This window comes from Arvicanthis niloticus, chromosome 6, assembly GCF_011762505.2.
Source record: "Arvicanthis niloticus isolate mArvNil1 chromosome 6, mArvNil1.pat.X, whole genome shotgun sequence".
In the NCBI taxonomy this organism is placed as follows: domain Eukaryota; kingdom Metazoa; phylum Chordata; class Mammalia; order Rodentia; family Muridae; genus Arvicanthis; species Arvicanthis niloticus.
In genome coordinates, this window is record NC_047663.1 from 12666354 (window position 1) to 12691024 (window position 24671).

General features: G+C 44.6%; 1 protein-coding gene and 1 long non-coding RNA gene across 3 annotated transcripts in view; one reads left to right on the forward strand and one right to left on the reverse strand.

Annotated features, from left to right (window-relative positions):
- The window catches only part of LOC117711698 (uncharacterized), a 33889-nt gene that overhangs the window by 5682 nt on the left and 3536 nt on the right, over positions 1–24671 (forward strand). Inside the window, exons 2-3 of the mRNA XM_034507511.2 lie at positions 5206–5402; positions 21363–21499. Coding sequence (XP_034363402.1) covers positions 5206–5402; positions 21363–21499 — 334 coding nt within the window. The remainder of the gene's footprint in view (positions 1–5205; positions 5403–21362; positions 21500–24671) is intronic.
- On the reverse strand, positions 7–24671 carry LOC143442627 (uncharacterized). Of its 2 annotated transcripts, XR_013110962.1 has the most exons (7): positions 24380–24671; positions 11825–11875; positions 9627–9766; positions 9392–9480; positions 5271–5348; positions 1542–1643; positions 7–913 (listed from the first exon to the last, which is right to left on the reverse strand). It is a non-coding gene; the product is annotated as an uncharacterized LOC143442627 (long non-coding RNA). The 2 variants fall into 2 exon arrangements; XR_013110963.1 differs by lacking the exon at positions 5271–5348.

Sequence of the window (24671 nt, forward strand, 5' to 3'; positions counted from 1 at the left end):
ATTATTTGTTGAGGAGAGAGAGAGAGAGTCAGAGTCTGGTCTCTTCTTCCATCACATGGCTCCCAGGAATCAAGTTCACGCCCTCAAACTCAGCAACAAGCTCCATTACGCGCCGAGCCATCTTGCGGGCTCATTTTCTTCTTTTTTGAATCATCCCTGTTTTCTCTAGATGCTCTGGCCATCCCTTTCAGCACAGCCCTCACTCTCCCTGTACCCGCATGTCCTCAAACCCAGTTAGTTCAAAAGCAATGACAAGATCTGACTAGGCAAGCTTCGAGAAAGAGAAACCTAGGATTGCACACTACCACCCGTTGTTACGTCGTTGGCTAAATGTATTGTCGATCCTTGAATTGTCTCCGGTGCCCCAGACTAAGTGTCTCAAGTTCTGTGAGCTCTTCTTCGAATATTTCTAGCACGGTTTTGAGAGCTACAGCAGTAAATGACAAGACTTGACATTCGAACGATGTGTTGCCAAAAAGTTTCGTTTCTCCATAGCACGAGCAACGGGTTCCCCCAGCTTACGAGCTCCTGTGTCTTCATCCCCAATCTTCCTATGCAAAGTCTCCTTAAGAGTTCTCCATATTAGCCAGTAACACCAACACCCACCCCACCCCCCCACTTCTCATCTCCAAACACTAGCTCTGGGGCTGGGGAGGTGGCTCAGTGGGTCAAGTGCTTGCCTTGAAAGCTTGAAGGCCTGAGTTTGGTCACCAAACTTGCCTGCAATCCCAACACTCGAGAGTCCAAAACAGGAAGACCCCTAGGACTCAGTAGTCAGCCAGTCTAGCTTAACTGGCAAGCTTCCAGCCAACGAGAGACGCTGTCTCAAATGAAGTGGGTGGAGTTCCTGAGTATGGTGTAGGAAGTTGTCCTCTGGCTTCTATACGTACATGCATATGTAAAGACTTGTGCACTAGAACATACACATGAATATAAACATACGTAAAGAAATCCACTCTCCTCTCTCAATCTCCTCAATCCAATGCATCAGCGAGCTTCACCAGTTCTGCCTCCAGAACTGTCATCCATCGTCCTTTCTCTGCCTCCTGCGACACTGGTCCTGTGTGCTCTACTGAATCACTCACCCACCCACCCCCCCTCTCTGTTTCATCCTTTTCCTCTTTAATCTGCTCCTCAAAGGTCAGCCAGATTAACTTTCATAAAATGCAAATTCCATCATGGCTCTTTCCCTTGGTGTCCGTCGCTTTCAGACTAGGATCTGAAATCATAGTTATTACCCATGAGGCCTTGTGCCGGGCTCGGGCTTTTCTTTAGCCTCATCACGTGCTGCTTCCCATCTCAGCCACTCTGCCACAATGGCCTCTCTCTGTTCCTCAGATACTCTTCAACTCTGCATCAAAGACTTTGCTTCTCCTGTGCACACTTTGCGAAGCCCCGTTTCCATCTTGGTGGCTGCCATGAGCCCCAGGGTTTCTGCTCTAAATTCTGTTGCCAAAGGGCCTTTTACAACTGTCTGATTTCAGCTTCTCCCTGAGCATCTCCTGTATTTCTTTCTGGCACCTTCCATAAACGACACTTACCTTCCTGATCACTGATTTGGTCCTGCGGTACCTCTAACAACTAGCGTACATCCTGGGGCAGGATGGCGTGTGGGGGGATGTGGGAGGTAGCAGAAGAGATACCTAAAAATAAATAAATAAAATAAATATTGATGAATAAAGCCAACAAACAACATGTTCCCCCCTTCAATAAAGCATATATTAGGAGAGAGAGAAAGAAATACCACTACTGCCACATCAACTTATATTAATAATAATTTTTTTTAAAAAACCTTAAGATTGCCAAAGATATTTTGTTTACATTGGGGTGGGTAGTAATAAACATGTTTAATTTCAGAGAGAAGAAATCTGGCCACATCCTGTTAGTTACTACATTCTGGGGCCTTTTTAAAATTATTATTTTTCATCAATATCTTATGAGAATAATTTTTGGGTGTCAGTGGTTGTTCTCTGGAAGAGCATCCCATCGCCCCAGTAGCCCCTGAATGAGTCCATTCCTCTTGACAAGACCTGGTTTAATTGAGTCCTGTGGGCTCAGATAGATTTGCATATGTGCCTAATAAGGTAAGCTGTCAAAGCCTTGCTGAAACTTTGTAAACAAGAAAGGTGTGAGAAGCACTTTCAGAGGAAATCCCTGGAGAAACACATCATCACTTATTTATTGAGTATAGATTTCCTTAATGTGCCAAAATATGCCTCAGGGTTTAGTTCAACTGTCACAGCTTGCTAGAAACGTTGAGGAATCCAGAGTGGACACAGAGCAAATGTTTTCCTAAGCTTAACAGTTTTGTTTTCCTTTGGGGTGGGGGGAACGCCTAGCTTCCTGCCACTGTGTATACAGGAATTGCTTAAGTTGGGTCTTTGGAGAGAAACAAGAGATACATCAGAAGGGAATGTAGGCTTTGAAAACCACAATGTCAGAAGCCAAGTTCAAACCCTTGAAAGAAAAATGTACAGCTTTTTACATCTGGATGCTGGAGGGAAATGTCCCGTATCCGTGTGGATAGTTTAGAGACAGATGAGGACAGGAGAGATCATCCAGGAGTCTGTTATTTTTAAAACCTAATGACCCCATCTAGGATGATGGTGTTCAAACTTATTTTTTTTTTGGTTTAGTCAGAAAACAAATAATAATTATTACTTAATACTCCTGCAGATGGGCTAACCTTATAATACCAAAGAAAAGTTCTGAGTCTTGGCCCAATTATGGGACACCCTGACTCAACCCTAAAAATTTATTTACTAATCTAGGCTAGCCTGACCCCAGCCCAGAACACCCTTAACCTATCCCAGTTCAATTCTGATTCAATCCCAGGACACCTTTAGGACACCCAGGGCTAAAATACTCTGACTCAATCCCAAGGCACCCTTAACAAATCCCAGATGCAATCTTCTCAGATAGAAATGCATTCCTTTGATTTTCTGGTCATGACTGGATTTGGGGTGGAAAAAAAAAAAAAAAAACCACAATGCAAGCCAGGCCTGGTGGTGCACCCCTGTAACGTCAGCTACTCAGGAGACTGAAGGAAGATGATTCCAAGTTCAACTGCCTTGGTAAGTTACCAAGACCCTGTACCAAAATGAAAATAAGGATTAAAAAGTCTGGTTGGGGTTGGTAATGTGGCTCCTTTAATAGAATGCTTGCCTAACACACACACACACACACACACACACACACACACATGCTTGCACATACACACTCACATACACTCACACATGCACACACACAAACACACGGAACCCTGGGTTCAGTTCCTAGCATTACATAAACAGATGTGGTGGCACATATATGTAGTCCTAGAACTCTGGAGGCAAAGTCAGGAAGATTGGAAGTTCAAGGCTATCCTCAGCTACATAGTAAAGATGAGGCCAGCTGAGGCTACATGAGACCCTATGTTGAAATGGGGGAAGGGGCGTTGGAAGGGAAATATAGCTCAGTGGTGGAGAACTTGCCTATTATACTCCAAATCCTAAATGTACTAATGTAGTTCTCATTCTCTCTCTCTCTCTCTCTCTCTCTCTCTCTCTCTCTCTCTCTCTCTCACACACACACACACACAGAGAGAGAGAGAGAGAGAGAGAGAGAGAGCGCTCAACTCTCCCTCCCCTGTAGTTAATATTTCGAATGACTTCTTTTGTTTCTCTCTACCCTCAGCCAATGAGCGCCCATCTGCCCATGAAATAGAGACTGTCTGCTTCATGCCAGGTACAGCATGCGCTCACAGTAGGCAGAATCCAGGGCCTCATGGAACCTATGGTCTCATAAAAGGGTAGACATGTGACCTGACTGAACATAGACGTGTGGCTGGTTGTTACAAAAGCAATTTTACTCACAAGTGATGACCAGGGGAAAGATGGGTCTGCACCTGCAGGTGGGAATCAAAGGTGTCACGGACAGGATACAAAGGAAGTGACCCTAGACATTCCCAAGAGAAGGAGGACAGGAGTAGAATGGGCAGAAGGTAAGAAACTGTTGTATTTTAGACAGAGGGAGAAATTTGGGCCAAGTCACCAAGGCTCTGGAGCCTGAAACATCACTGGGGAGGGAGTAACAGAGAGGGTTGAGGCATGTGCAGACTTTTGTATCAGGAAGGACAGGAGGACTCTTGCTGAGTGAGATGGCAGGCACTTGGGAGTCACTGAAGACCCATGTGGAAGAGCCTAAAAGATGCACAAATAATTTAGCATGGAGGGAAATGTCCACAGTTAATATCATCAATCCATAAACATGAAACAACTTGATATGTTAGCTTTCCGTGACTGTGACAAAATACCGGAAGAAATCAACTTTAAGGAGAGGAAGGTTTATTTCTGTTCACAGTTTCAGTGTTGAGTCTGCCAGCTCCATTGTCTCTGAGCCGCAGATGAAGCATCGCCATGAGGTCGTCATGGTGAGAAGCAGGAAGAAACACAAAGCTGCTTGTTTCTTCACCAGAAGGCAGAAAGAGAAGGGAGCAGAAAGCTCAGGGGCAGACTACACCCTTCAAAGGCACACAGGCACCCACTTTCCCCCACTAGGCCACACTTACACTTCTACTACTTCTCTGAAATACCACAAGTTAGGTATCTTCAATACTTGGGGTCTAGGGGAGAATCCCAGATCACAAAATTGTTCAGATTTAAATATGAAATGCCTCCCCGTAGAACTCGCGAGTTTAACTGCTTGCTCGACAGCTGGCAGATGTTTGAGAAGGTTGTGGAACCTTTAGATGGAACATCATTGGAGGAAGTGGATCATTGGGGTGGGCCTGGAGATCACATTCTGTCCACCGTTTGCTTCCTGAGGACTGGTGCAGTGTGGCCTGCCAGCCTCCCATTCCCGCTATCATGGCTTCCTCACTGTCATGGACTGTCTGCTTTCAAACTGCGAGCCAGAATAAACCCTTCCTTCCTAAGATTACTTTTTGTCAGGGCTTTGGTCATAGCTGTAAGAAACGTAACTAAAATGCTGTAACGGCCATCATCACTTCTCAGGATTGCTAACCCTCTGCCGGCAATGTTTTCTTCAAGAATCAGCTGACATCATCAATTTCTTTGCTGTCCACACTAAACAATTTTTTCATAAAGTTGGAGGTCCCAGTTCAATCTCTTCCTCACTTGGCCACACATCAGCTGAGTCGTTTATAGGTCACTGGGTCATTTAGAACTCACCTAATGGTGGACTTGTGTTTTTCTCCGCGTTCAGGGTTTCTCATGAGAGGAAAAAGGAGAACAAAAAGCAAGAAGAGCTTCCAGAGGGCCACTACTCACCCCAAGGTCAGACACTGCAGGACAAGGAGGGTGCCAGGAGTCCTGGGAGCAGAGCTAACGAGGCAGGAGAAGACGGAGCTGCAGAGGAAGGGCCTTTTCTTGGCAAAATAGAACCACAAAAAGATACGCAAGGTAGGAGAGCCCAGCCCTGGTATACTTGTGGGCATGAAGGGGTTTACAAAACAGGACTCCAGATCTAGGAGCCATGCTCAGGGCAAGGGTAACACTAGTGTTCTAGGACTAATCATATATAATATGTAGTATATTATGTTTTAATGTTGTTAATAACAAGTCTGCAGAGTAACTACCATCCATGAAGAAACTTTTGGTTCAAAAGCTCTACTTTACATATTACTTAGTTTTTTCATTGTTATCACAAAATACCGGACAAGAACAACACAGGAAAGGAGGAATTTGTTTTTTAATATATTTCTATTTAAAAATATTATTAATTCTTTGTGAATTTCCTAATTCCCACCATATTCATCTGAACTCCTCTTCCTAACTCTTCCCAGATCTACCTCCCCCAGCCTGGTGTCCTCTTTAAAAATAAATTAACCATTGAGTCCAGTTTGTTCAATCTATATGCTCTTATCCATGTGGTCACCCGCTGGAGCATGGTCAACCTACCAGAGGTCACACCCTCAAAGGGAACTGACTCTTTCCCAAGCAGCCATGAATTGCCAACAGCCCCTCAGCTAGGGGTGGGATTTTATACTGACCCACCCACCCCCATTCCATGCAGAGATTTTTTTTTTTCTGTTTGATGTGTGCATGAATCTTGTGTTTGCTGTCACAACTGCCATGAGTTCAGATGTGAAACTGTCTTGTTGTGTCTGGAAAACAGTATTTCAGCCTATCCATCCAAAGCCTGTATCACTTTTACAACCTTCCTGTCCCCTCTTCCATGGTGATCCTTGAGCCCTGGGAGTTGGGGTATAGTATGGATATCCAAGTGAGGGGTGAGCACCCCAATTATTCTTATCCTGTGAATGGTGACCACTTACGAGTCTCTGTGTTAACTACCATCTACTACAAAAAAAGAGAAATTCTCTAATGAGGGTTTCCAAATGTAATAATCCATGGGTTTAGTGATAAGTCATTAGGAATTGGTTTAATGTTATGTCCATTTAGTAGAATAATAGTAGTATGTTCTCTATCAGGGCCTATTATTTGTTTTGGCCTGATAACGGCACCCAGGTATGAGTTTCATCTTATAGAAAGGGGCTTAAATCTAATCAGAAAGTGGCTGGTTCCTCTCACGATGTTCATACCATTATAGAACCAGTAGGTATGTCTTGTCAGGCCAGTTATAGCTCACAGGGGTCACAGTTTGGTAAGACTGTTGGTTACATGCCTCCTCAGCAGGTGTGTATAGCACCTTTGAATACTATAAAATAGTACTGTAGTGCTATTCAATACTATAGCCAATAGAGATGAAGCTTCCTTATTTCTTGACTATATCAGGGCTTTTGTGGGTCAGGTCTTAACTCTCATGATCTTAGACCACTTATGTATCAGTGAGAATATCTCAACAGGCTGGTTGTTAATATAGTTCCCAGAGTTCATAGCTGGTCAAGATTTTACTTACTTAAAATGAATGCTCAGAAAGATCCGATTGACGTGTACAGAACTTGAGCTTCAGGGATACCTAGCTTTGGCAAGGGGCCCACAACTCTTTGTCCCTTTGCTTTCGCATGTATAGAGTTGGGTTCCTTCATGCTGAATGGAGCCTCCAAATCCAGTGAGGTTCATACCTGAATCCCAGAAACATTCCCATAAAGAGAATAGCTATTAGCCAATGAGAGTGCTCTTCAAGTGTGAAGAACAAACCTTGGCTAGTGCCAACGGCAGGTGTCTTCAGAGCCAGGGTAAGGATGCTGTCACCGATAGAGATGAAACAGAGTCTTGTCCTAGCCCCTCCTTCTTTCTACTCTTGCAAAAATTCTTCTTGTTTATTGGAGGAATTTTTTTATTCCTTTATTTATTTATTTGTGAGACAATGGTTTATACTTATTTGTTTAATCATTCCTTTACATATTTATAGGCACAGTCTCAATGTATCACAGGCTAGTCTTTTACTTACTATGTAACGGAGGATGTCCTTGAACTCCAGATCCTCCTGCTTCCACTTCTGGAGTGATAGCTATGTGCCACCACATCAAGTTTATGTTGGGGAACAAACCTGAGCTTTTCTGCATCCTCGGCAAGCACTCTAACCGCTGAAGTGAGCTACACCCCAGTTCTTCTGGCAGATTCTCACTCTCCCCGCTTTTGTCCTTTGCTCTCAGCTTCACCCGTTATCTATGCACAGAATTGTTTTAGCACCAAAGGCAAGGACTTTCCACCCTGGAGGTTCCCACACTGCCTGAGCTGAGAGAGTTTGAGAGAGGCAAGCTGTCTTCACATTTTTCATGTCTTTCTCTAGCTAAAGGAATCAAACTCTTTGCTAATGGGCTTCAAAGACAGAGGGACAAGCCAGGAGGTGATTCTGAGGTAGCTAGCTCTCTACGACCTCATGACCTCATGACCTCACTTACAATCTGAAAGACAAAGGCCCTCCTGGTCATGAACATGGAGCCCTTAGTGCTGACGAGATTGTCAAAATGCATTTGCCAAATCCTCCCGGTGACCTCCAGGGGCCCAGCCGTACAGAGTCCAGAATGGGTTTCACTTTATGCAGACACTACACACTTTATGAAAAGGTACCGTTGTGGTCCCCAGGGAAAAAAAAAACAAAAAACAAAACCTTGTTGCAGTGGCATTCCAGCCCATGAGAGCTAGGAACACATGACCCTGATAAGAAAGAGCTTAGCAAATGGATTGCCTGCAAAGCCTGCCTTCCTTCCTAGTCCTCAAGGAGAACTGTGGGGGAGGCAAAGAAGAGATGACCTGCAGCAAAGGTAAAAGGAAATAGAGCAGAGATCCTTTATCTTGGAATAAAAGCTTTGGCTCTAAAGCCTAGGAAGTGAGAACTCATCAGTGCTTTGAAGGCGATGCTTCAATCAAGGGTGGTTCACATCTCCTGTCAATCACCTTCTAAGGGTCTCTCAGGACCCAGCAGCTTTCCTAACGCCCTGTACACCCATATTGACTCTCTCCCAACTTTCCCAGTGTATCTTTCTCTCCAATTCTGTTTAGGGACCAAGGTCTCCCTAGCTCTCCTACCTCTACGCATCATTTATGCAGTCAACTGAGTGACAGGAGCTTCAGACAGAGCTGCGGATGGAAACACATTCTGTCTTTCACTCAGCAAATACTTGCTTAAACACCCACCGTGTATCAGGCACTGCTCCAAGAACTGAAAACATTCTGGAGCATAAAACCAATAAAAAATCGTCAAAGGCGTGAAGATACGTATTATCCAGTCTCCAAGGCATCCTATCTTTGCAGAGAACAGTTCTGTGGTGGGGAGGGTAGGGGGCGGGGGAGGGGGGGTTGAGCCTCCTTCTCATCCCCAGGTGGTCCCATCTGGGCCAAGTAACTTTTCTCAGGCAGTCAGCACTCAAGCTCCGGGCAAGGAGTGTTTAGGGAACATTTATCCTTGAGCCTGAGTTCAGAACCCACTCACAGTACTTCCTTCACGTCTGTGTGTTTCTTATTTTCCTCCCACATCAAAGCGACTAGAATTTTCTTCCATCTCGGAGTGTCCTCCCACTTCTGACCCTAAACGTTCAGGAAATTACAAAGCAAGTTTCCAACAGATGCTTTGCCAGAGCCAGGCAGGTTTCCACGTCTGTCAACTTACTCTCCCTTCATCTTCCAAGCCTGACGTACTGTGGAGGAAGGGCATGTATGTGTGCATGTGTGTGTATGTGTGAATGTGTGTGTGAGAGAGAAAGAGACAGAGATAGAGTCAGGAATGTTTGATAAAGAAATCGGTTTGCTTGGAAATGTGTGGTTTCCACAGTGATTTTTGAAATCTATGTGCAGACAAATGGCAGAGATGACAGACTGAAGAGTCCCCAGTCCTCCCTCCTCCAAAAACTGTGTATTGGATGCTACTGAAACCATTAAATATTGCTCAGAATCGGTTTCTGCTTGTGGGTATCAAGGAAAACCTTGGAGACTGCAGATCAAAAAAGCATGCAGCAATTTATCCAGACTTGGAGAAAGCTCACCTTTCAGGCCAATATTGCATAACTGCACATCCCACTGAGGCTGAGCTGTTTTGCAGAGAGTGACTGCTTTTCTGGGAAGGAGCAGATCTCTGAAAAAGGAAGGACAGTGGATAGACCTGTAACTTTAATTTTTTAATGTCTTATTTTTAATGATAGTTCACAAAGGCTTTAACCTCCCTTATAGCCCACCACCCACTAGACGTAACAGAAAAGAAAGAATACAGGGGAAGTGGACCTGTTTAGAAAAGCTCTTTGGAGCAACTCCCATTTGTGTGGTCAGGAAATCGGCAGTTTACTCCACAGGTTAGCGTCAGCGCCAGCAGCAGCGGCATCCCATTCTCAAACACTTCACAGAGACATCAGCAGTCCAGTTTACTAGAGGAAGATTAGCAACAGTGGTGACATAACCTAGCAGAGACAGCCAGGCCTCATCCTCGGGTCGAGTCAGCTGAAGGGACCAGGAGGAACACCAGGAGAAGTTCTTGGCTGTGCCTCTCTCTCAGGGAAGCAAAAATCAGTAAAGATGCAAGACCCACAAGCATTGCATAACTAACTGCACCAGTAAGCCAAGCTCTGTCTCCATCACTCTTTGGAGACCTATTTATACCCTCCAAACATCACATGTCTTCCATGTGCTTGCCTCAGCACGGGTCCTGCCTCAGCACATGCATCCAGTCAGCCCAAGTCCTTGGAAGCAACAAGAAACCGCAGCACACCACCAGAAGTTTTTCGGTGCCTTTCTCTCTATGGCGTCCTAACAATTGCAGGTCAACTACACAGTGGAAGGCGGACCAACACATGCGTGTCATCAGCAAAGAATCCTTCATAACGTGTCCTTTCATGTGCTTCCTTTAGCAGAACATCCTCTCTCCTGTGTCTGCTTCAGCGAAACGTTCTTTCACGAGTCTGCCTTAGCCTTTCATACCTTTGTCCACTTTAACGAAACATTCCTTCACCTGTGTGCCCCAGCAAAACACCATCCGACCAACTTTCCAAAGAACCCTTAAGTTTCTACTTCATAGATCTAAGACTCAGGGAGAATGAATGATCCTCCACAAGCATGCTTGTGTGGTGGTGGGTAGTTTGTCTCTGATCTCAGTAGCCTAGTCTTCTGTGATACAAAGTGGAGTTTGCTGTGCACCAATTTCCCTCTGTCTCCTGGTCCCCTAAGATGTGAAGAGCACCAGCCACACATTCTTGAAGCTAAGAACTCTGCCATGCCTCCCCCAACCCACCTCACCCCACCCTCCACTGTCGTAGACTGTACATTTCAAACTGTGAGCCAAAATTAGTTCTTCCTCCCTCCAGTTCTTGTCAGGTCTGTCACAGGGACCAGGAGCACAACCAATATATTGTTTCATGGAAGATATTGATATAAGGCATCCCCTTAAATCCAGATCCAAACTTACTTCTCAGAAGTCTCCATCATCAGTTCCATCTGCCTTTTGGAACCAAATGAGTATGTCCCACAATACATGAGATTCTAGAACAACCGTATGTTCCCAACTGCATCCACCCTTTGTAAAGACAGTTGTTCCCTCCTTGAATAACCATGGCCCTCAAGGACAGGGGAGTTTTGTTTTCCTCAGTCCCTTCCCCATCCTCCACTAATGAACCACATTAGGCTGGCTGCCTCCTGCAGCTAACCCTGGAGTTGGAGTCAGAGAGTCTGCTATGACTGGAATAGGAGAGAACCACCCATCTTCTGGTTCCAACTCCCCATCTGTTGACCCTAGGATGTCGTTTTGTTAGCAGATTGGCTTGTTACTTCCCAAAGTCTTTATAATTTTTAGATTTCAGTGTTCAAAGACGGATAGCAGCACATTCTTGGGTGTGCTATGCCTCAGACAAGGCCATATTTGTTAGGCGTGTTTGCTGACTTGTTACTTGGTTAAATTCCATTTGGACCACATGTATGCCTCACCTCACATTGCGTCAATACTTCCCAAGTATGTGTACTGCAAAAGAGAGGTGTTTGGCTCTTTCTACCTCTACATCTCTTGTCTATATCCATTACAGCTCTAGAGAGGGTTCATTCAACTATCATGATGTATGAATTATTATTTGCTCTTAATTGTTTTAAATGATTATTTTAAAAATAGCATGTCATAAACAGAAAGACAAACATATAAAATGATCAAGCTCCTCCATGACCACTTTCAGAGTCAACTTCTAAGGGTTTTTAACTACAAAATACCCTCATCTTTGTCCTGTAGTACCATAGTCATTGGAACGTTGGATCATCTGGGACATGCACCTAGAATTAGGCATCTTAGAATTCTACTGGTCATAGCCTATTAAGTGAACACATTTAAGATATCCAGAACAACATATTACAAGGCTGGTAGGGGTCACCATGTTGCCACCATAGACCTAAGCTTTCCACAGCTTCCTCCTCCTCCTCAGTCTCACACCCACAAGATGGCTACTCACCTCTGAGGTACAGCACATGCACATTCCAAGCAGAAAAGGGACAGATGGATCCTGGAAAATGAAACGGGCTCATTCCAGTTGTGTACTAGAAAATGATTGCTTCCCATGATCCTCTTCCCCACACCAGACTATCCTTGCTCCCTGGACTGAACTATGACACAGAGTCATCCCAGCTGCAAAAATGAAATGGCTTTATATGTAAAAGCACTCACTTCATGACTTAAGATCAGGGATGATGGGAAACTGGTGGTGAGGGTCAGGGCTGACTGAGTATTATTACCCCTGATTCATAAGAAAAAAATCCCATTATGAAAGTCTAGAGACTTTTTACAGCACAGACAGCTACAGAGAACAGCACCTCTCAGCTTCCAAGGACCCACTGTCTGCTGTTGTGTGGACACTGGTGGCCTTGCAGGAGGCAGCATTGAGAACCAACCATTGAAACACATCTACTTAGAAACTCTGCCTTTCATCTCCTGGAAGGTAGTAACGAGAGAGAGAGAGAGAGAGAGAGAGAGAGAGAGAGAGAGAGAGAGAGAGAGAGAGAGAGAAACTCTATGTGTTGTGCTAACAGCTCTTGGTTTGTCCCAGGTGCCAGCGAGCCTTTTTCTGTAAACTGATGGTGGAATGGTGGTTAACAGCACACTGTAGCACATGAAGAGGCTTGATTGCCAGCTCCATCAGCTTCCAGTGTGTGTTCCTGGCCAAGTCCCTTAACCTCTCTCTGTTATTATCTCTCCACCACTGTATCAGAGTCCTCTTGCCACAGAGCAAATGACCACACATCTGGTGGATTAAATCAACATCTGCTAATTATGTCTGTTTTCATGGATCAGGAAACTGGACAAAGCTTAGCTGACTCCTGTCCTTGGCATCCCTTTGTAGCTCTGAGTTCTTGGCAAGATCCATTTCTTTGCAGACTTAGAACTCACGGTGGCTTGTCTCTTGAAGGCTTTGAACCCAAGATCATTTCTTAGGGACTCAGCGAATTAGGTCAGACTTGCCAAGATACCCTCTTTGTTTTTATTTTGGGGGTATGAGTATTCTGCTTGCATGTAGGCATGTGTACCGTATGTGTGTAGTTCTGTTGAGACCAGAAAAGGGCATCAGATCTTCTGGAACTGGAATTACAGATGGTTCTTAGCTACTATGTTGGTTCTAGGAAACAAACTGGTGTCCCCTGAAAAGCAACAAGTCTCTTAGCCACTGAGTTACTTCTCCAACCCATAAGCTCCCCTTTGATCACGATACTGACTGGTTTTGTGTCAACTTAACACAAGCAGGAGTTATCACAGAGAAAGGAGCTTCAGTTGAGAAAATGCCTCCATGAGATCCAGCTGCAGGGCATTTTCTCAATCAAGGACGGAGGGCCCCTGTGGGTGGTACCATCTCTGGGCTGGTAGTCCTTGGTTCTATAATAAAACAAGCTGAGCAATCCAGGGGAAGCAAGGCAGTAAGTAACATCCCTCCATGGCCTCTGCATCAGTTCCTGCTTCCTGGCTGGCTTGAGTACCAGTCCTGATTTCCTCTGGTGATAAACAGAAATGTGGATGTGTAAACTGAAGAAACCCTTTTATCCCCAACTTGCATCTTGGTCATGATGTTTGTGCAGGAATAGAAACCCTGACTAAGACAATCCCTTTAGAGTCACCTTATAAGAGTTTTTTTTTTTTTTTTTTAACTACAAAATCCCTTTATCTTTGCCATATACTGCCACAGTCATTGGAATGTTCGATCATCACTTTCACCAGCACAGGTGACATCCAAGGACATGAATCATCTAGGACATGCATCTATGGTGTTAGAATCCTAGGCACCTTAAAATTCCACCTGCCATACTCTATACAATGAAGATTCAGGTTCTAGCTTACAGGGTCCTTCTGAATACTCAAGCCACAGGGTAGAACCCATGCTGGGAGCTGGGGGAGTCAAACTGTTAACGTAAAACTTGTTTTAAAAAAAATCACAAGCTAGGTGTGGTGATGCAGGTATGTCACCCAGCACTTAGAAGGCAGACAAAAGAAGGTCAGATGTTCAAGCAGACCTTGGTTAACACAGAATCTGAGGCCAGCTTGGGTTACATGAGATAGCAATGAAGGTAACACTAACAGAATCAAATTAAAACATTTAAAAATTACAGCGTTTCTCTTGCACTGATAGCTTTCCCCTGATGTAAAACTTGGCAAGAAGTAGAGCTTTCATACAACTGAATGACTTTTTGAGACATATATTTTAAAAACCAGTGTTTTCTTAGCATATGGGAGCCACTGTCAGAAACAAGAAGTGCTTGAACCAGCCGAACACTGTATATAATTCATAGGGTTATCATTTCCACCCTGAAAAAAAGCCACTGGTTTGGCTTCTAGCTTGCAACACAGAGGAGCATCTATTTGGCCGCCAGAGTCTGCATAGGTTAAGTCCAGATTCTAACAGGTGCCGTTTGAGCCCATGCTGCCCTGATGGAAATCACCCAGAGGTTTGTCCAAAGCACTACTCAGCAAACCCGTGGCTCAATGAGCATGGTAACACCTGCATGCTGGACTTTTTGAAAGCCTCATGGGAGGCTCCATCACACTACCAGGACCGGGAGCTGCCACTCCAGCCAGCCAAAGTTCAGTGCCCCTACCCTGAACACTAAAATCCCTTTTAAAATAGCTCTAAAATGTTGTGGAAATTATTCAGTCCATACAGGCCTTGCCCTGAGAGAATGAAAACCCAAGTTCAATACCCCAGTACCCATATAAAGGTGAAGAAAGTGCTAGGTGTGATTCCCAGCACTGGGGAGGTGCAGACAGGGGGGGTCTGGAAAGTTTGCTAACCAACCAGTCTAATTGGCGAGCTTTGAGCTTCGAGAAAATGGGAGAGCCTGTCTCAAAGGTGCTAGAGAGCCAAAGATGACTCCCAGGGTTGTCCTAAGGCCGCCACAGATATGGGCATGATGGCTTATGCAGGTAAGCTGATGTATTTTCTATGTAGCCTGCACGTGGCAATGCCCTTTCTCAAAGATAACAAAAATAAAAACCAAACATGTAGCTGTGCAGCTCAGTGGTAAAGTTTTTGCCAAGTATGTGTTCTTTTCTTAAGAGCAAACAGAGTGGTTCAGCAGAAGCCTATTTTTACTTTAAAGGGCTGAGAGTTAAGTAGGAAGGTGCCCTTTCTGTGCCCAAAGAGACGTATTTTCAGCATCAGGGGCATGGGATTAATTTTGAGGTTACAAACAAATCTTCTTTAAAAATTTCCAGTTTTCTGAGGATGTGTTATCTCCGGGTTTAATCACTTCCAAAGAATGCCTCCTTGCATCTTCCCCTCCTCCTTCCCCTTCCCCTGACCCCTAAAAACCATTACTAAAAAGGAATTTTTTAATTACCCAAATGTCCTGGTTAGCTCACAAAAAAAAATAAAGAGTAACCAGGAGTCTCCCACTCCCTCACTTCTCTATGCCTTCTCTCATCCCCAAGGCCTCCTTCATCCCAGTCTGAGAGGGGCTGCCCTATCTACCCGTTGGATGAATTGTCCCTGTGTCCAGCAATACTAGTTGTAAAGGCAGATACGTAATGGCTAAGGGGGCTTCAGTAAAGCCCCATAAGACTGGATTCCTCTTAAGATAATGCTAGAGTAGTGGAAGATATTTGAGACTGAAAGCCACATGTGCTCTGGTGCCTGAGATCTGAAGGGTAGGACCCTCCCGGCAACCACACTCTGCTGCTTATTCCTGACAGGCATCCCAAGAGACAGAGCAGCTGGGAAGAAAAGTCAAGTTTCAGCTCAGACAAGCATCTTCACAGTCCTCTCCCCATGAACTTGTTTCTCAGACATTTATTGAGGCTCTGTTAAATTCCAGACACCCCATTAAACCATGGCAGCCCAACCATCAACTTACTCCTGACAATGAAAACGTTCAGAACTGGAGAGATGAAGTCTGTCAGTGAAGTGGTCACTGTACAAGCATGAGACCCCAACTTTGGTCCCCGGCACTCATGTAATAAATGGTGGCACACATCTGAAACCCCAACACTAGGGCAAAGAGGAAGATGGACTTTTGAAGTTCGTAGCCCAGTCTAGCCTAACAGGCAAGTTCCAGGCACATGGGAGATACTGCCTTAAAAAAAACAGGTGGACAGTCCATAAGAAACAACACCCAAGAGTGACCATCATCCCCCACATGCACCTGTATACATGTGCAGGTTCAGAACCCAAGCTCAAAGGAAAAAGAAAAACAAAACACTTCCCACATACCAGAACAGACCATAGCCTCAGAATTAAACGCTTTAGCAGACTGAATAATTGAGTCACATTTTATTATTAACTAATTAATTTACTTTACAACCCTATTGGAGCTTCCCCTTGCTCCTCTCTTCCTAGTCCCTCCCTCTCACCTCACCCTCCGCCATTCCTCCCAGTTTCCCTTCCGCTCAGAAAAGGCTGAGTCACGGTTTATGTCTACCTTGGCTTCTAAGGGGAACCGCTCAGTGAGTCTGACTTCTCTGTTTTTGTCTCATTTGTTTATTTACTCACTTATTTATTTATTCACTCCACATGCTAATATAAACCACCCTCCGCTGCCCACTCCCATCTCTTTTGTGAAGAAGTTCCTCCTGTCCCCCCACCCTTATCACCCCACCCTGGCACATCAAGTCACTGCCGGACTAGGTTCATCCTCTCCCAATGAGGCCAAACAAGGCAGCCCAGTTAGGGGAATGGAATCCACAGGAAAGCGACAGATTCAGGGAAAGCCCCAGCTCCAGTTGTTGGAGGACCCACATGAAAACCAAGCTGTACATCAGCTACATATGGGCTGAGGGTGGTAGGTAGGTCCATGCTTGCTCTTTCGATGGTGGTTCAGTCTCTGATAGCTCTCAAAGGTCCAAGTTAGTTGACTCTGTTGGTCTTCTTGTGGAGCCTCTATCTTCTTCAGGCCCCTCAACCCTTCCCTCAACTCTTCCACAAGACTCACTGAACACCATCTAATGTTTGGCTGTGGGTCTCTGAATCTGTTTCCATCAGCTGCTGGGTAGAGTCTCTCAGAGGACAGTTACTCTAGGTTCCTGTCTGCGAGCATAACAGAGTATCATTAATAGTGTCAGGGATTAGTAATTGCCCGTGGGATGGGTTTCAATTTGGGCTGGTCATTGGTTGGCCATTCCCTCCATCTCTGCTCCATCTTTTCCCCTGTACATTGTGTAGGCGGGATACATTTTGGGTCAAAGGTGTTTTGGGTGAGTTGGTGTTCTTATTTCTTCACTGGGAGCCCTGCCTGGGCACTGGAGGTGGCCACGTCAGACTTCATATCCCCCTCTGCTAGGAGTCTCAGCTAGAATTATCTCCATAGACTCCCTGGGGCTTCCCCAACCCCTGTCTCGTGTCTCTGGCACATCCTAGAGATGCCTGCCCCTAATGATACCTCTTTTCCCATGTTCTCCCTAGGATCTGATTGCTCTACCTTGTTGTTCCCCTCCCCATGCCCTCAGCCACCCAGGTCCCTCCATCCATCCACCTCTGATATCTATTTTATTTCCCCTTCTGAGAAAGTTTCAAGCATTTTCCCTTGGTTTCTCTTTGTTATTTGGCTTGGGGGGGGGGAGGGTCTGGAGTGTAGCATTGTTATCCTAATATCCACTTATCAGTGAGTACATACGATGAATGTCCTGTGTCTGAGTTACCTCACTCAGAATGATATTTTCTAGTTCCATCCATTGGCCTGAAAAACAATCATGATGCCCTTGTTTTTAATAGCTGAGTAGTATTCCATTGTTGTAAATGAGCCACATTTTCTTTATCCATTTTTCAGTTGAGGGACATCTGGATTGTTTCCAGTTTCTGGCTATTACAAATAAAGCTACTATGAACATAGTTGAGCAATTGTCCTTGTGGGATGGTGGAGCATCTTTTGGGTATATGCCCAGGAGTGGTATAGCTGGATCTTGAGGTAGAACTATTCCCAGTTTTCTGAGAAACCACCAAATTGATTTCCAGAGTGGCTGTACAAGTGTGGTTGTACAAGTTTGCACTCCCACCAGCAAAGGAGGAGTTTTGATTTTAGTCATTCTGATGGGTGTAAGATGGAATCTCAGAGTTGCTTTGATTTGCTTTTCCCTGATGACCACTTACATTAAACATTTCTTTAAGTGCTTCTTAGGCATTAGAGATTCCTTTGTTGAGAATTCTCTATTTAGCTTTGTATCCCATTTTTAAATTGGGTTATTTGGGTGTTTTGTGTCTAACTTCTTCAGTTCTTTAGATATTTTAGGTATTAGCCCTCTGTTAGATGAAATTTTTTCCCTCATTCTGTAGGCTGTACACTGTCATTTTATCCTATTGACAGTGTCCTTTGCCTTACAGAAAATTTTCAGATTCATGAGGTTCAATTTATTAATTAATTCAGGGGGTCCCATTTATTAATTTATCTTGGTGTCTGAGCTATGGGTGTTCTCTTCAGGAAGTTGTCTTCTACAACAATGAATTCAAGGTTAGGTCTACTTTCTGTTCTATTAGATCTGGTTTGATCCACTTGGACTTGAGTTTTGTTCAGGATGATAAATATGAATCCATTTGCATTTGTCTACACGCAGACACCCAGTTAAACCAGCACTATTTGAAGATGCTTCCCCTTTTCCATTGTATCAAGTGTCCGTAGGTGTGTCGGTTTGTTTCTGCTTCTTGGATCCTATTCCATTGATCAACCTGTTTGTTTCTATACTGATACCATGCAGTTTTTTATTACTATTGCTTTATAGTTCAGTTTGAGATCAGGGATGGTGATACGTAGAGAAGTTCTTTTATTGTTCTGGATTATTTTAGCTATCCCAAGTTTTTTGGTTTTTGTTTCATATGAAATAGAGAATGTTCTTTCAAGGTCTGCAAAGAATTGTGTTGGAACTTTGATGGGCATTTCACTGAATCTGTAGATTGCTTTTGGTAAGATGGTCATCTTTACTATGTTAATTCTACTGATCCATGAGCATGAAAGATCTTTCCACCTTCTGAGATTTCTTCAGTTTCTTTTCCCAGAGACCTGAAGTTCTTGTCATACAGGTCTTTCACTTTCTTGCTTAGAATTACACCAAGATATTTTATATTATTTTGGGTATTGTGAAGGGTTTTGTCTCCCTAACTTCTTTCTTGGCCTATTTATCATTTGTATAAAGGAGGGCTAATTAATTTCTTTGAGTTGATTTTGTATCCAGCCACTTTGCTGAAGGTGTTTATCAGCTGAAGGAGTTCTCTGGTAGAAGTTTTGAGGTTGCTCATGTATACCATCCTATCATCTACAAACAGCAATACTTTCACTTCTTCCTTTCCAATTTGTATCTCCTTGATCTCCTTTAGTTGTCTTATTGCTCCAGCTCAAGGTTCGAGTACTATATTAGAAAGAAAGGAGGAGCATGAACAGCCTTGTCTTGACCCTTAGTTTAGTGAAGTCGCTTTAAGTGTCTCTCCATTTAACTTGATGTTGGCTATTCACTTGCTGTATGTTGCCTTGATTGTGTTTAGGTATGTGCCTTGTATACCTGATCTCACCAAGACTTTTAACATGAAAGGAAGTTGGAATTTGGAAAAGGCTTTATCAGCATCTAAGAGGATGGTCATGTGGAGTGTTTTTCCTTTTAGTTTCTTTATATGATGGAGTATGTTGATGGATTTCCATATATTAAACCATCGTGGCATCCCTGGGAAGAAGCCTGCTTGATCATGGTGGATGATGTCTTTGACCTGTTCTTGCGTTCAGTTTGCGAGTGTTTTATTGAGCTATTTTGCATCAATTTTTATAAGGAAAAATTGGTCTGAAATTCTCTTTCTTTGTTGGGTCTTTGTGTAGTTTATGTACCAGGGTGACTGCAGCTTCATAGAATGCGTTTGGCAATTTTCCTTACTTCTTTCTCTGTTTTTAATACTTTGAAAAAATGCAAGGCTTCCACTCAGCCTGAAGGAGGCGTTGAGAAAGCACACTGCACACACAACAGCCCTGGCCCTGTACCTCTAGAGGGGGAAAGACAATGGATGTTCAGCAGGGTTGGTACAATAGAGGAAACTCAGAGAAAGCCTAGGGGATGCAATGGCCTTAATTACGCATTGGTGACCATGCGTGGGAGGATGAATAACTCTGTCGTGGAAAGGTAGAACACACCTAGGAAATTCTCGAGAATCCCTTAAAGCTGGCCAGAATGAGACGGGATGGTTAAGGAATGTGCCAATGAAACCATTTACTCTAGGAATTCGGGACTTTTATTAAGTTTTTAATATAAAGGAGCCTTGGGGCTAGAGAGAACGGCTCAGTAGGCAAGGTGTTTGCCTCACAAACACGAGGACTTGAGTCGGATTCCCAACACTCATGTAAAAAAAAAGTCAGGCACATGCATCTATAATACCAGTTCTGGGGATAGAACTTGTGTCATGATTGCACGGCAAGCCCTTTTCTGACTGAGCCATCTCCCGGGGTCCACCCAAAGCTATTTATGTGCTCCAATAGACATGCTGTATAGTTGGAAAACAATCGGGCAGTCTACAATTCTTAAAGTATTTACCATCTGGCCTTTGAGAAGAAAGTTTGTTAACCTTTGCGTTCAGGTAGGAGACTCCTCCATCCGTGCAGCAAAATGAAGGGCTTGCATAATTGACTCTGTAATTGACCTGATTGAGCAACCATGCCGGAGAGCTGATGATATTCTGAACTCAGTTAAATCCCCATAGTGAGGATCCACTCAGCTCACAGGGCCGCAGCAGAATGACTTCCTGATAATACACACTCTCCACAGGGCATCCCTGAGCATCACCTAGGAAATTCCCAACACCCTTGATTAGCCAGCTCTCTATTTTACTTAGTTCTGTTTTGTTTAGTTCTCTAACGGAGCATCCATGTATTAAAAAGGAACTTATTAGCTTGGCTAAAGGATGTGGTCCTTTTAGTCCAACAATGGCTGTCTCATGGTAGAGATGTCGAGAATACAGAAGCTGTTCAGTCCACAAGGCCGAATGTCTCAGCAGTTCTAAAAAGGGCACGGAAACCCTAGAGGGTTCCGAGGGAGCTCTTGGTCTCATATCAGAATCTTAAAGAAATCGGTTCTAATACCAGTGAAGGAATGTCCCCAGAACCAGTTAGATGAACTTGCCGGTGAGAGTGTGAGCAAGCAGAAAGAAAACCATTTCTTTCTATGATGTCCATCTGGACTGCCTCCAGAGGGTGTCATCCACATTGAGGGTCAATCTTCCTGTTTGAAATACAATCTGATCAAGAAAATCCCTCACCCACCGTAGTGCCAAGTGGCTTGTGATTTCAGTTAGTCATGTTGACAACAGATCAACCCCCATGCATCCCCACCACGGCTTCCATTCTCAGCTCTTGGAGGAGAGTGAGTGTGTTGTGTTCTCTCGTCATGCCCTGTGATCAGACACTGCAAAAGTAACCCCGATCATTGTAGCAAAGCAGCAAGCACCAGATTGGGGAATCCTGGACTACAACCTTTCTCTTCCTGCTTGTTTGAAACAGATTGGAGGTTGCCAATCCCTCTGGGTCCTATGAATCTACCTCTAATCCCTTTAGGAGCAAGTGACAGCAAAGTCACAGGACAAGATCGTGAACTGTCCCCTCCGACAACAAAGAGCTTCCGAATATACGACATGAGCCCTCTTACTTCTCCTTACCCATTGCAGACTGAGAAGATGAGTCCCCACAGAAGGGTGAGCTGAGGGCATGAAGAGCCATGGCTGGGCGGGTATGGGACCAGAGGGACAGGATTCCCACTCCGACCCTGCCACCCACCTGCTGTTGCTTCAGATTAGAGAGAGAAACGAAACCCCCTGCAAGTGTGGAAATATACTGTAAGCCTCACTCGGGGAGTGACCAAAAGAAGACACACTCCAGTGTGCACAGTTCTCTGAGGTTCCTGGAGGCATTTCCCACCCCTGGATGCCTCCGTTCTGCCTCCATGCCCTGAGTGTCTTCTGCGCATGTGTAGACCGCATAAGGTGGTCTTTACCCCTTAATGCCCCAGAAGCCTTTTTTGTCTTTCCTGCCATTGATGAGCTAACCGTCTTTTCCATGGGGCATAGGTTTCTTTCACTTTGTGGGAAACGTGTTCCTCCAACACTTGAGAGTTATTCTGAATTTTTATCCCTCTTATAGACATTTAAAAATCCAGAAACTCCAAATCCAGATGTTCATTTGGGTGACAAATTTCTGTGGGGGAACTTCCTACATGGTCTGCAAGCCATGTAGGTAGAGAGCATCTAATTGGGGCAGGCTCTGTTACTTTTAAAAACAAACCCCCAATCATTCGATTTTACCAAATGAAGACTCCTGAGCCAGATGCTGGGGTGAAAGCCTGCTAGCTCAGAGAGGCAGAGAAAGCACCCAGCTGATCTTCCTCCTCATCCAGTGTCCCAGAAGGGCAAAGCTCCTTCTCCACACTGTTTTAAAAAACCCTTCAAACTGAATGTCCCTCCTTTCTACTTCCTGTGCGTCTGTCCTTATGACTTCCTCTTACTCTATGGAGTTTTTTTTTTCCTATGTTCACTCCCTGTCAACTGGTTGCTTGCTCTGCCTCTTGACCTATGGTTGACTTTATTTAATCTTGTTTGCAATAAACAGAAAGCTCTCGGATTAAAGGTGTGAGCTAGGGCTGAGCCACACCACAACTAGTAACAGGTTTTCCCAGTACACAGTCTCAGGGTTCACAGTATGGTCAGGTACCCTGCAACAAGGTTCAAACAGAGATACTAGCAGTAAGCTACACAGGGACAGAGCCTTTGAGAGAATGCTGTGGGCGTCCTGAGGAAAGCTAACTCAGTTAAGAGTTTAGAGTGGTCCCCAGTGGAGGGGATAAGTTATTGGAAGCCAAAGTCAGAATCTTAGAAGATGAATGGGAATACGAGAGAAGGCAAGAGAACAACAGAAGATTAGGATGGGTGGGATTTGAGGAGAAAAGATGTAAACTTAGGTAGGTCCTATACTAAAAATACAATGATCGTGAATGATGGTGGTAATGATGATGGCGGTGGTGATGAAGATGATGGTGTTGGTGGTTTTGATGATGGTGATGAGGAAGATGATGGTATTGGTGGTTCTGATGATGGTGATGAGGATGATGATGGTGATGGTGATGGTGAGTCTTCTAAAGAAAGTCAACACAGCTAATAGAGAGAAACAGCAGAGCTGAAGATGCAGAGAGACAGAAGGATCACTCATTTTTTTATTGCAGAGAGAGCTCCATGGGAGAGATCAGCTCTGGTCAGACCTGATGAGGTTGGTGTTGGTCCGTCTGAGGTCAGTTGCCAATGAACCATAGCTCTTCTTAGTAAACCCTGAAATGGCCTTCCTTTGAAAGAGCAGCTACCCTGAGACTACATCTAGACACTTAAATCTGATGGCAGATAAGGTGACAGGACCTAGTAAAGCCCCCTTTTCAGCCTGTGGGTCAGTTTTCCCATCTGGGAAGGAAAGGGCTTGATCCCTAAGATCTGATTGGCCTCGGATGTTTGTCAGATCCTCAGTCGTCATTCCATGGTGGCTCTCTCACTCCCTCTCTGGGGTCTTTTTGGTCAGTGCTGGAAGAAACAATCTTATTTCCTGATGTGTGGGAGACAGGATGTGGTTTAACTCCCTCACTGGGACCAAGTTCCTGTGGTGACCCTGGCTTCCCACCCCCTCACTCTGCCACATGCCTCGTTAGAATGGGGGTGGGGGGGACTCAGTTGTCAGCAGCCCAAAGCCATCAGCCACCAATCTCAGTTACTGGCCATATTCCTGGCTTTGTGGAAACAAACAAAGACCAAGCTGTGGAGAGAGATGGTAATTTCTGGGACTCCTCCCCTGAGGAGGGAGCCAAGCATTCCTGTGAAAAGTCTCCCGGAGAGAAGTCAAAGATACTCTCCCACTGGGCACACATGAGCAGATCACAAGGTAAAACTTGTTGTACAAGGGCAGCTTGTGGTGTCCAGAAAGACTTTAGGACTTACTGATAGCCCAAAGGGGCCAGGTAAGAAGAGAGAAACATGCCAAGGGTCCTACAGTCAGAAGCCAGAAAAATCAGGGAGACAAAGCATACTAGTTATTTTTCTAATTACTGTGAGAAGATGCTGGATACAAGCAATTTGCAAAAGGGAGGGTTTATTTTGCCTCACAGTTCAAAGGGATGGTATACCACAGGCAGGAAAGCCTGGTGAGCAGAGCAGGAAGCAACGGTGTTTCTTCGATATATTGCTTTCTGTTCAGTCCAAAACCCCAATCTACAGAATGGGGTCACCCATATTTACAGTGGGTCTTTCTTCACACTTCATTTAATCTAATCTAAAAATGCCTCCCAGATAGGCCCGGGTTTTGTTGCCATAGTGATACAGCACCAGGATTGTGTGTGTGTGTGTGTGTGTGTGTGTGTGTGTGTGTGTGTGTGTGTGTCAGTGTGCACACGCACGTGTACTAGCACATGTGTGCACTGCTATCACCAGCTTTTTGCATGAGTACCAAAGATCCAAAGTCAGAGCAAACATTTTACTGACTAAGCCCAATGTGTTGTTTTTCATCTAAATTGTGCCACACCAGAGTTTGGAAAAAAAACTAACCTTGGTCAGGAGTCCATGGAGCTGAGAGAAAAGCCACGGTTTCAGAGTGAATCAGCAGCATTGGAGCTGGAATTCAGTCTGTGCTCTGTGTCTCAGTGCATGGTGCTAGACTCCGGTCTGAGTCCGGGTTTTACTGCTGTGTACTGACACAAGGCAACTCTAATAAGGACAACATTTAATTGGGGCTGGCTTACAGGTTCAGAGGTTCAGACCATTATCATCAAGGCAGGAGCATGGCAGCATCCAGGCAGGCATGGTGCAGGCAGAGCTGAGAGTTCTACATCTTCATCTG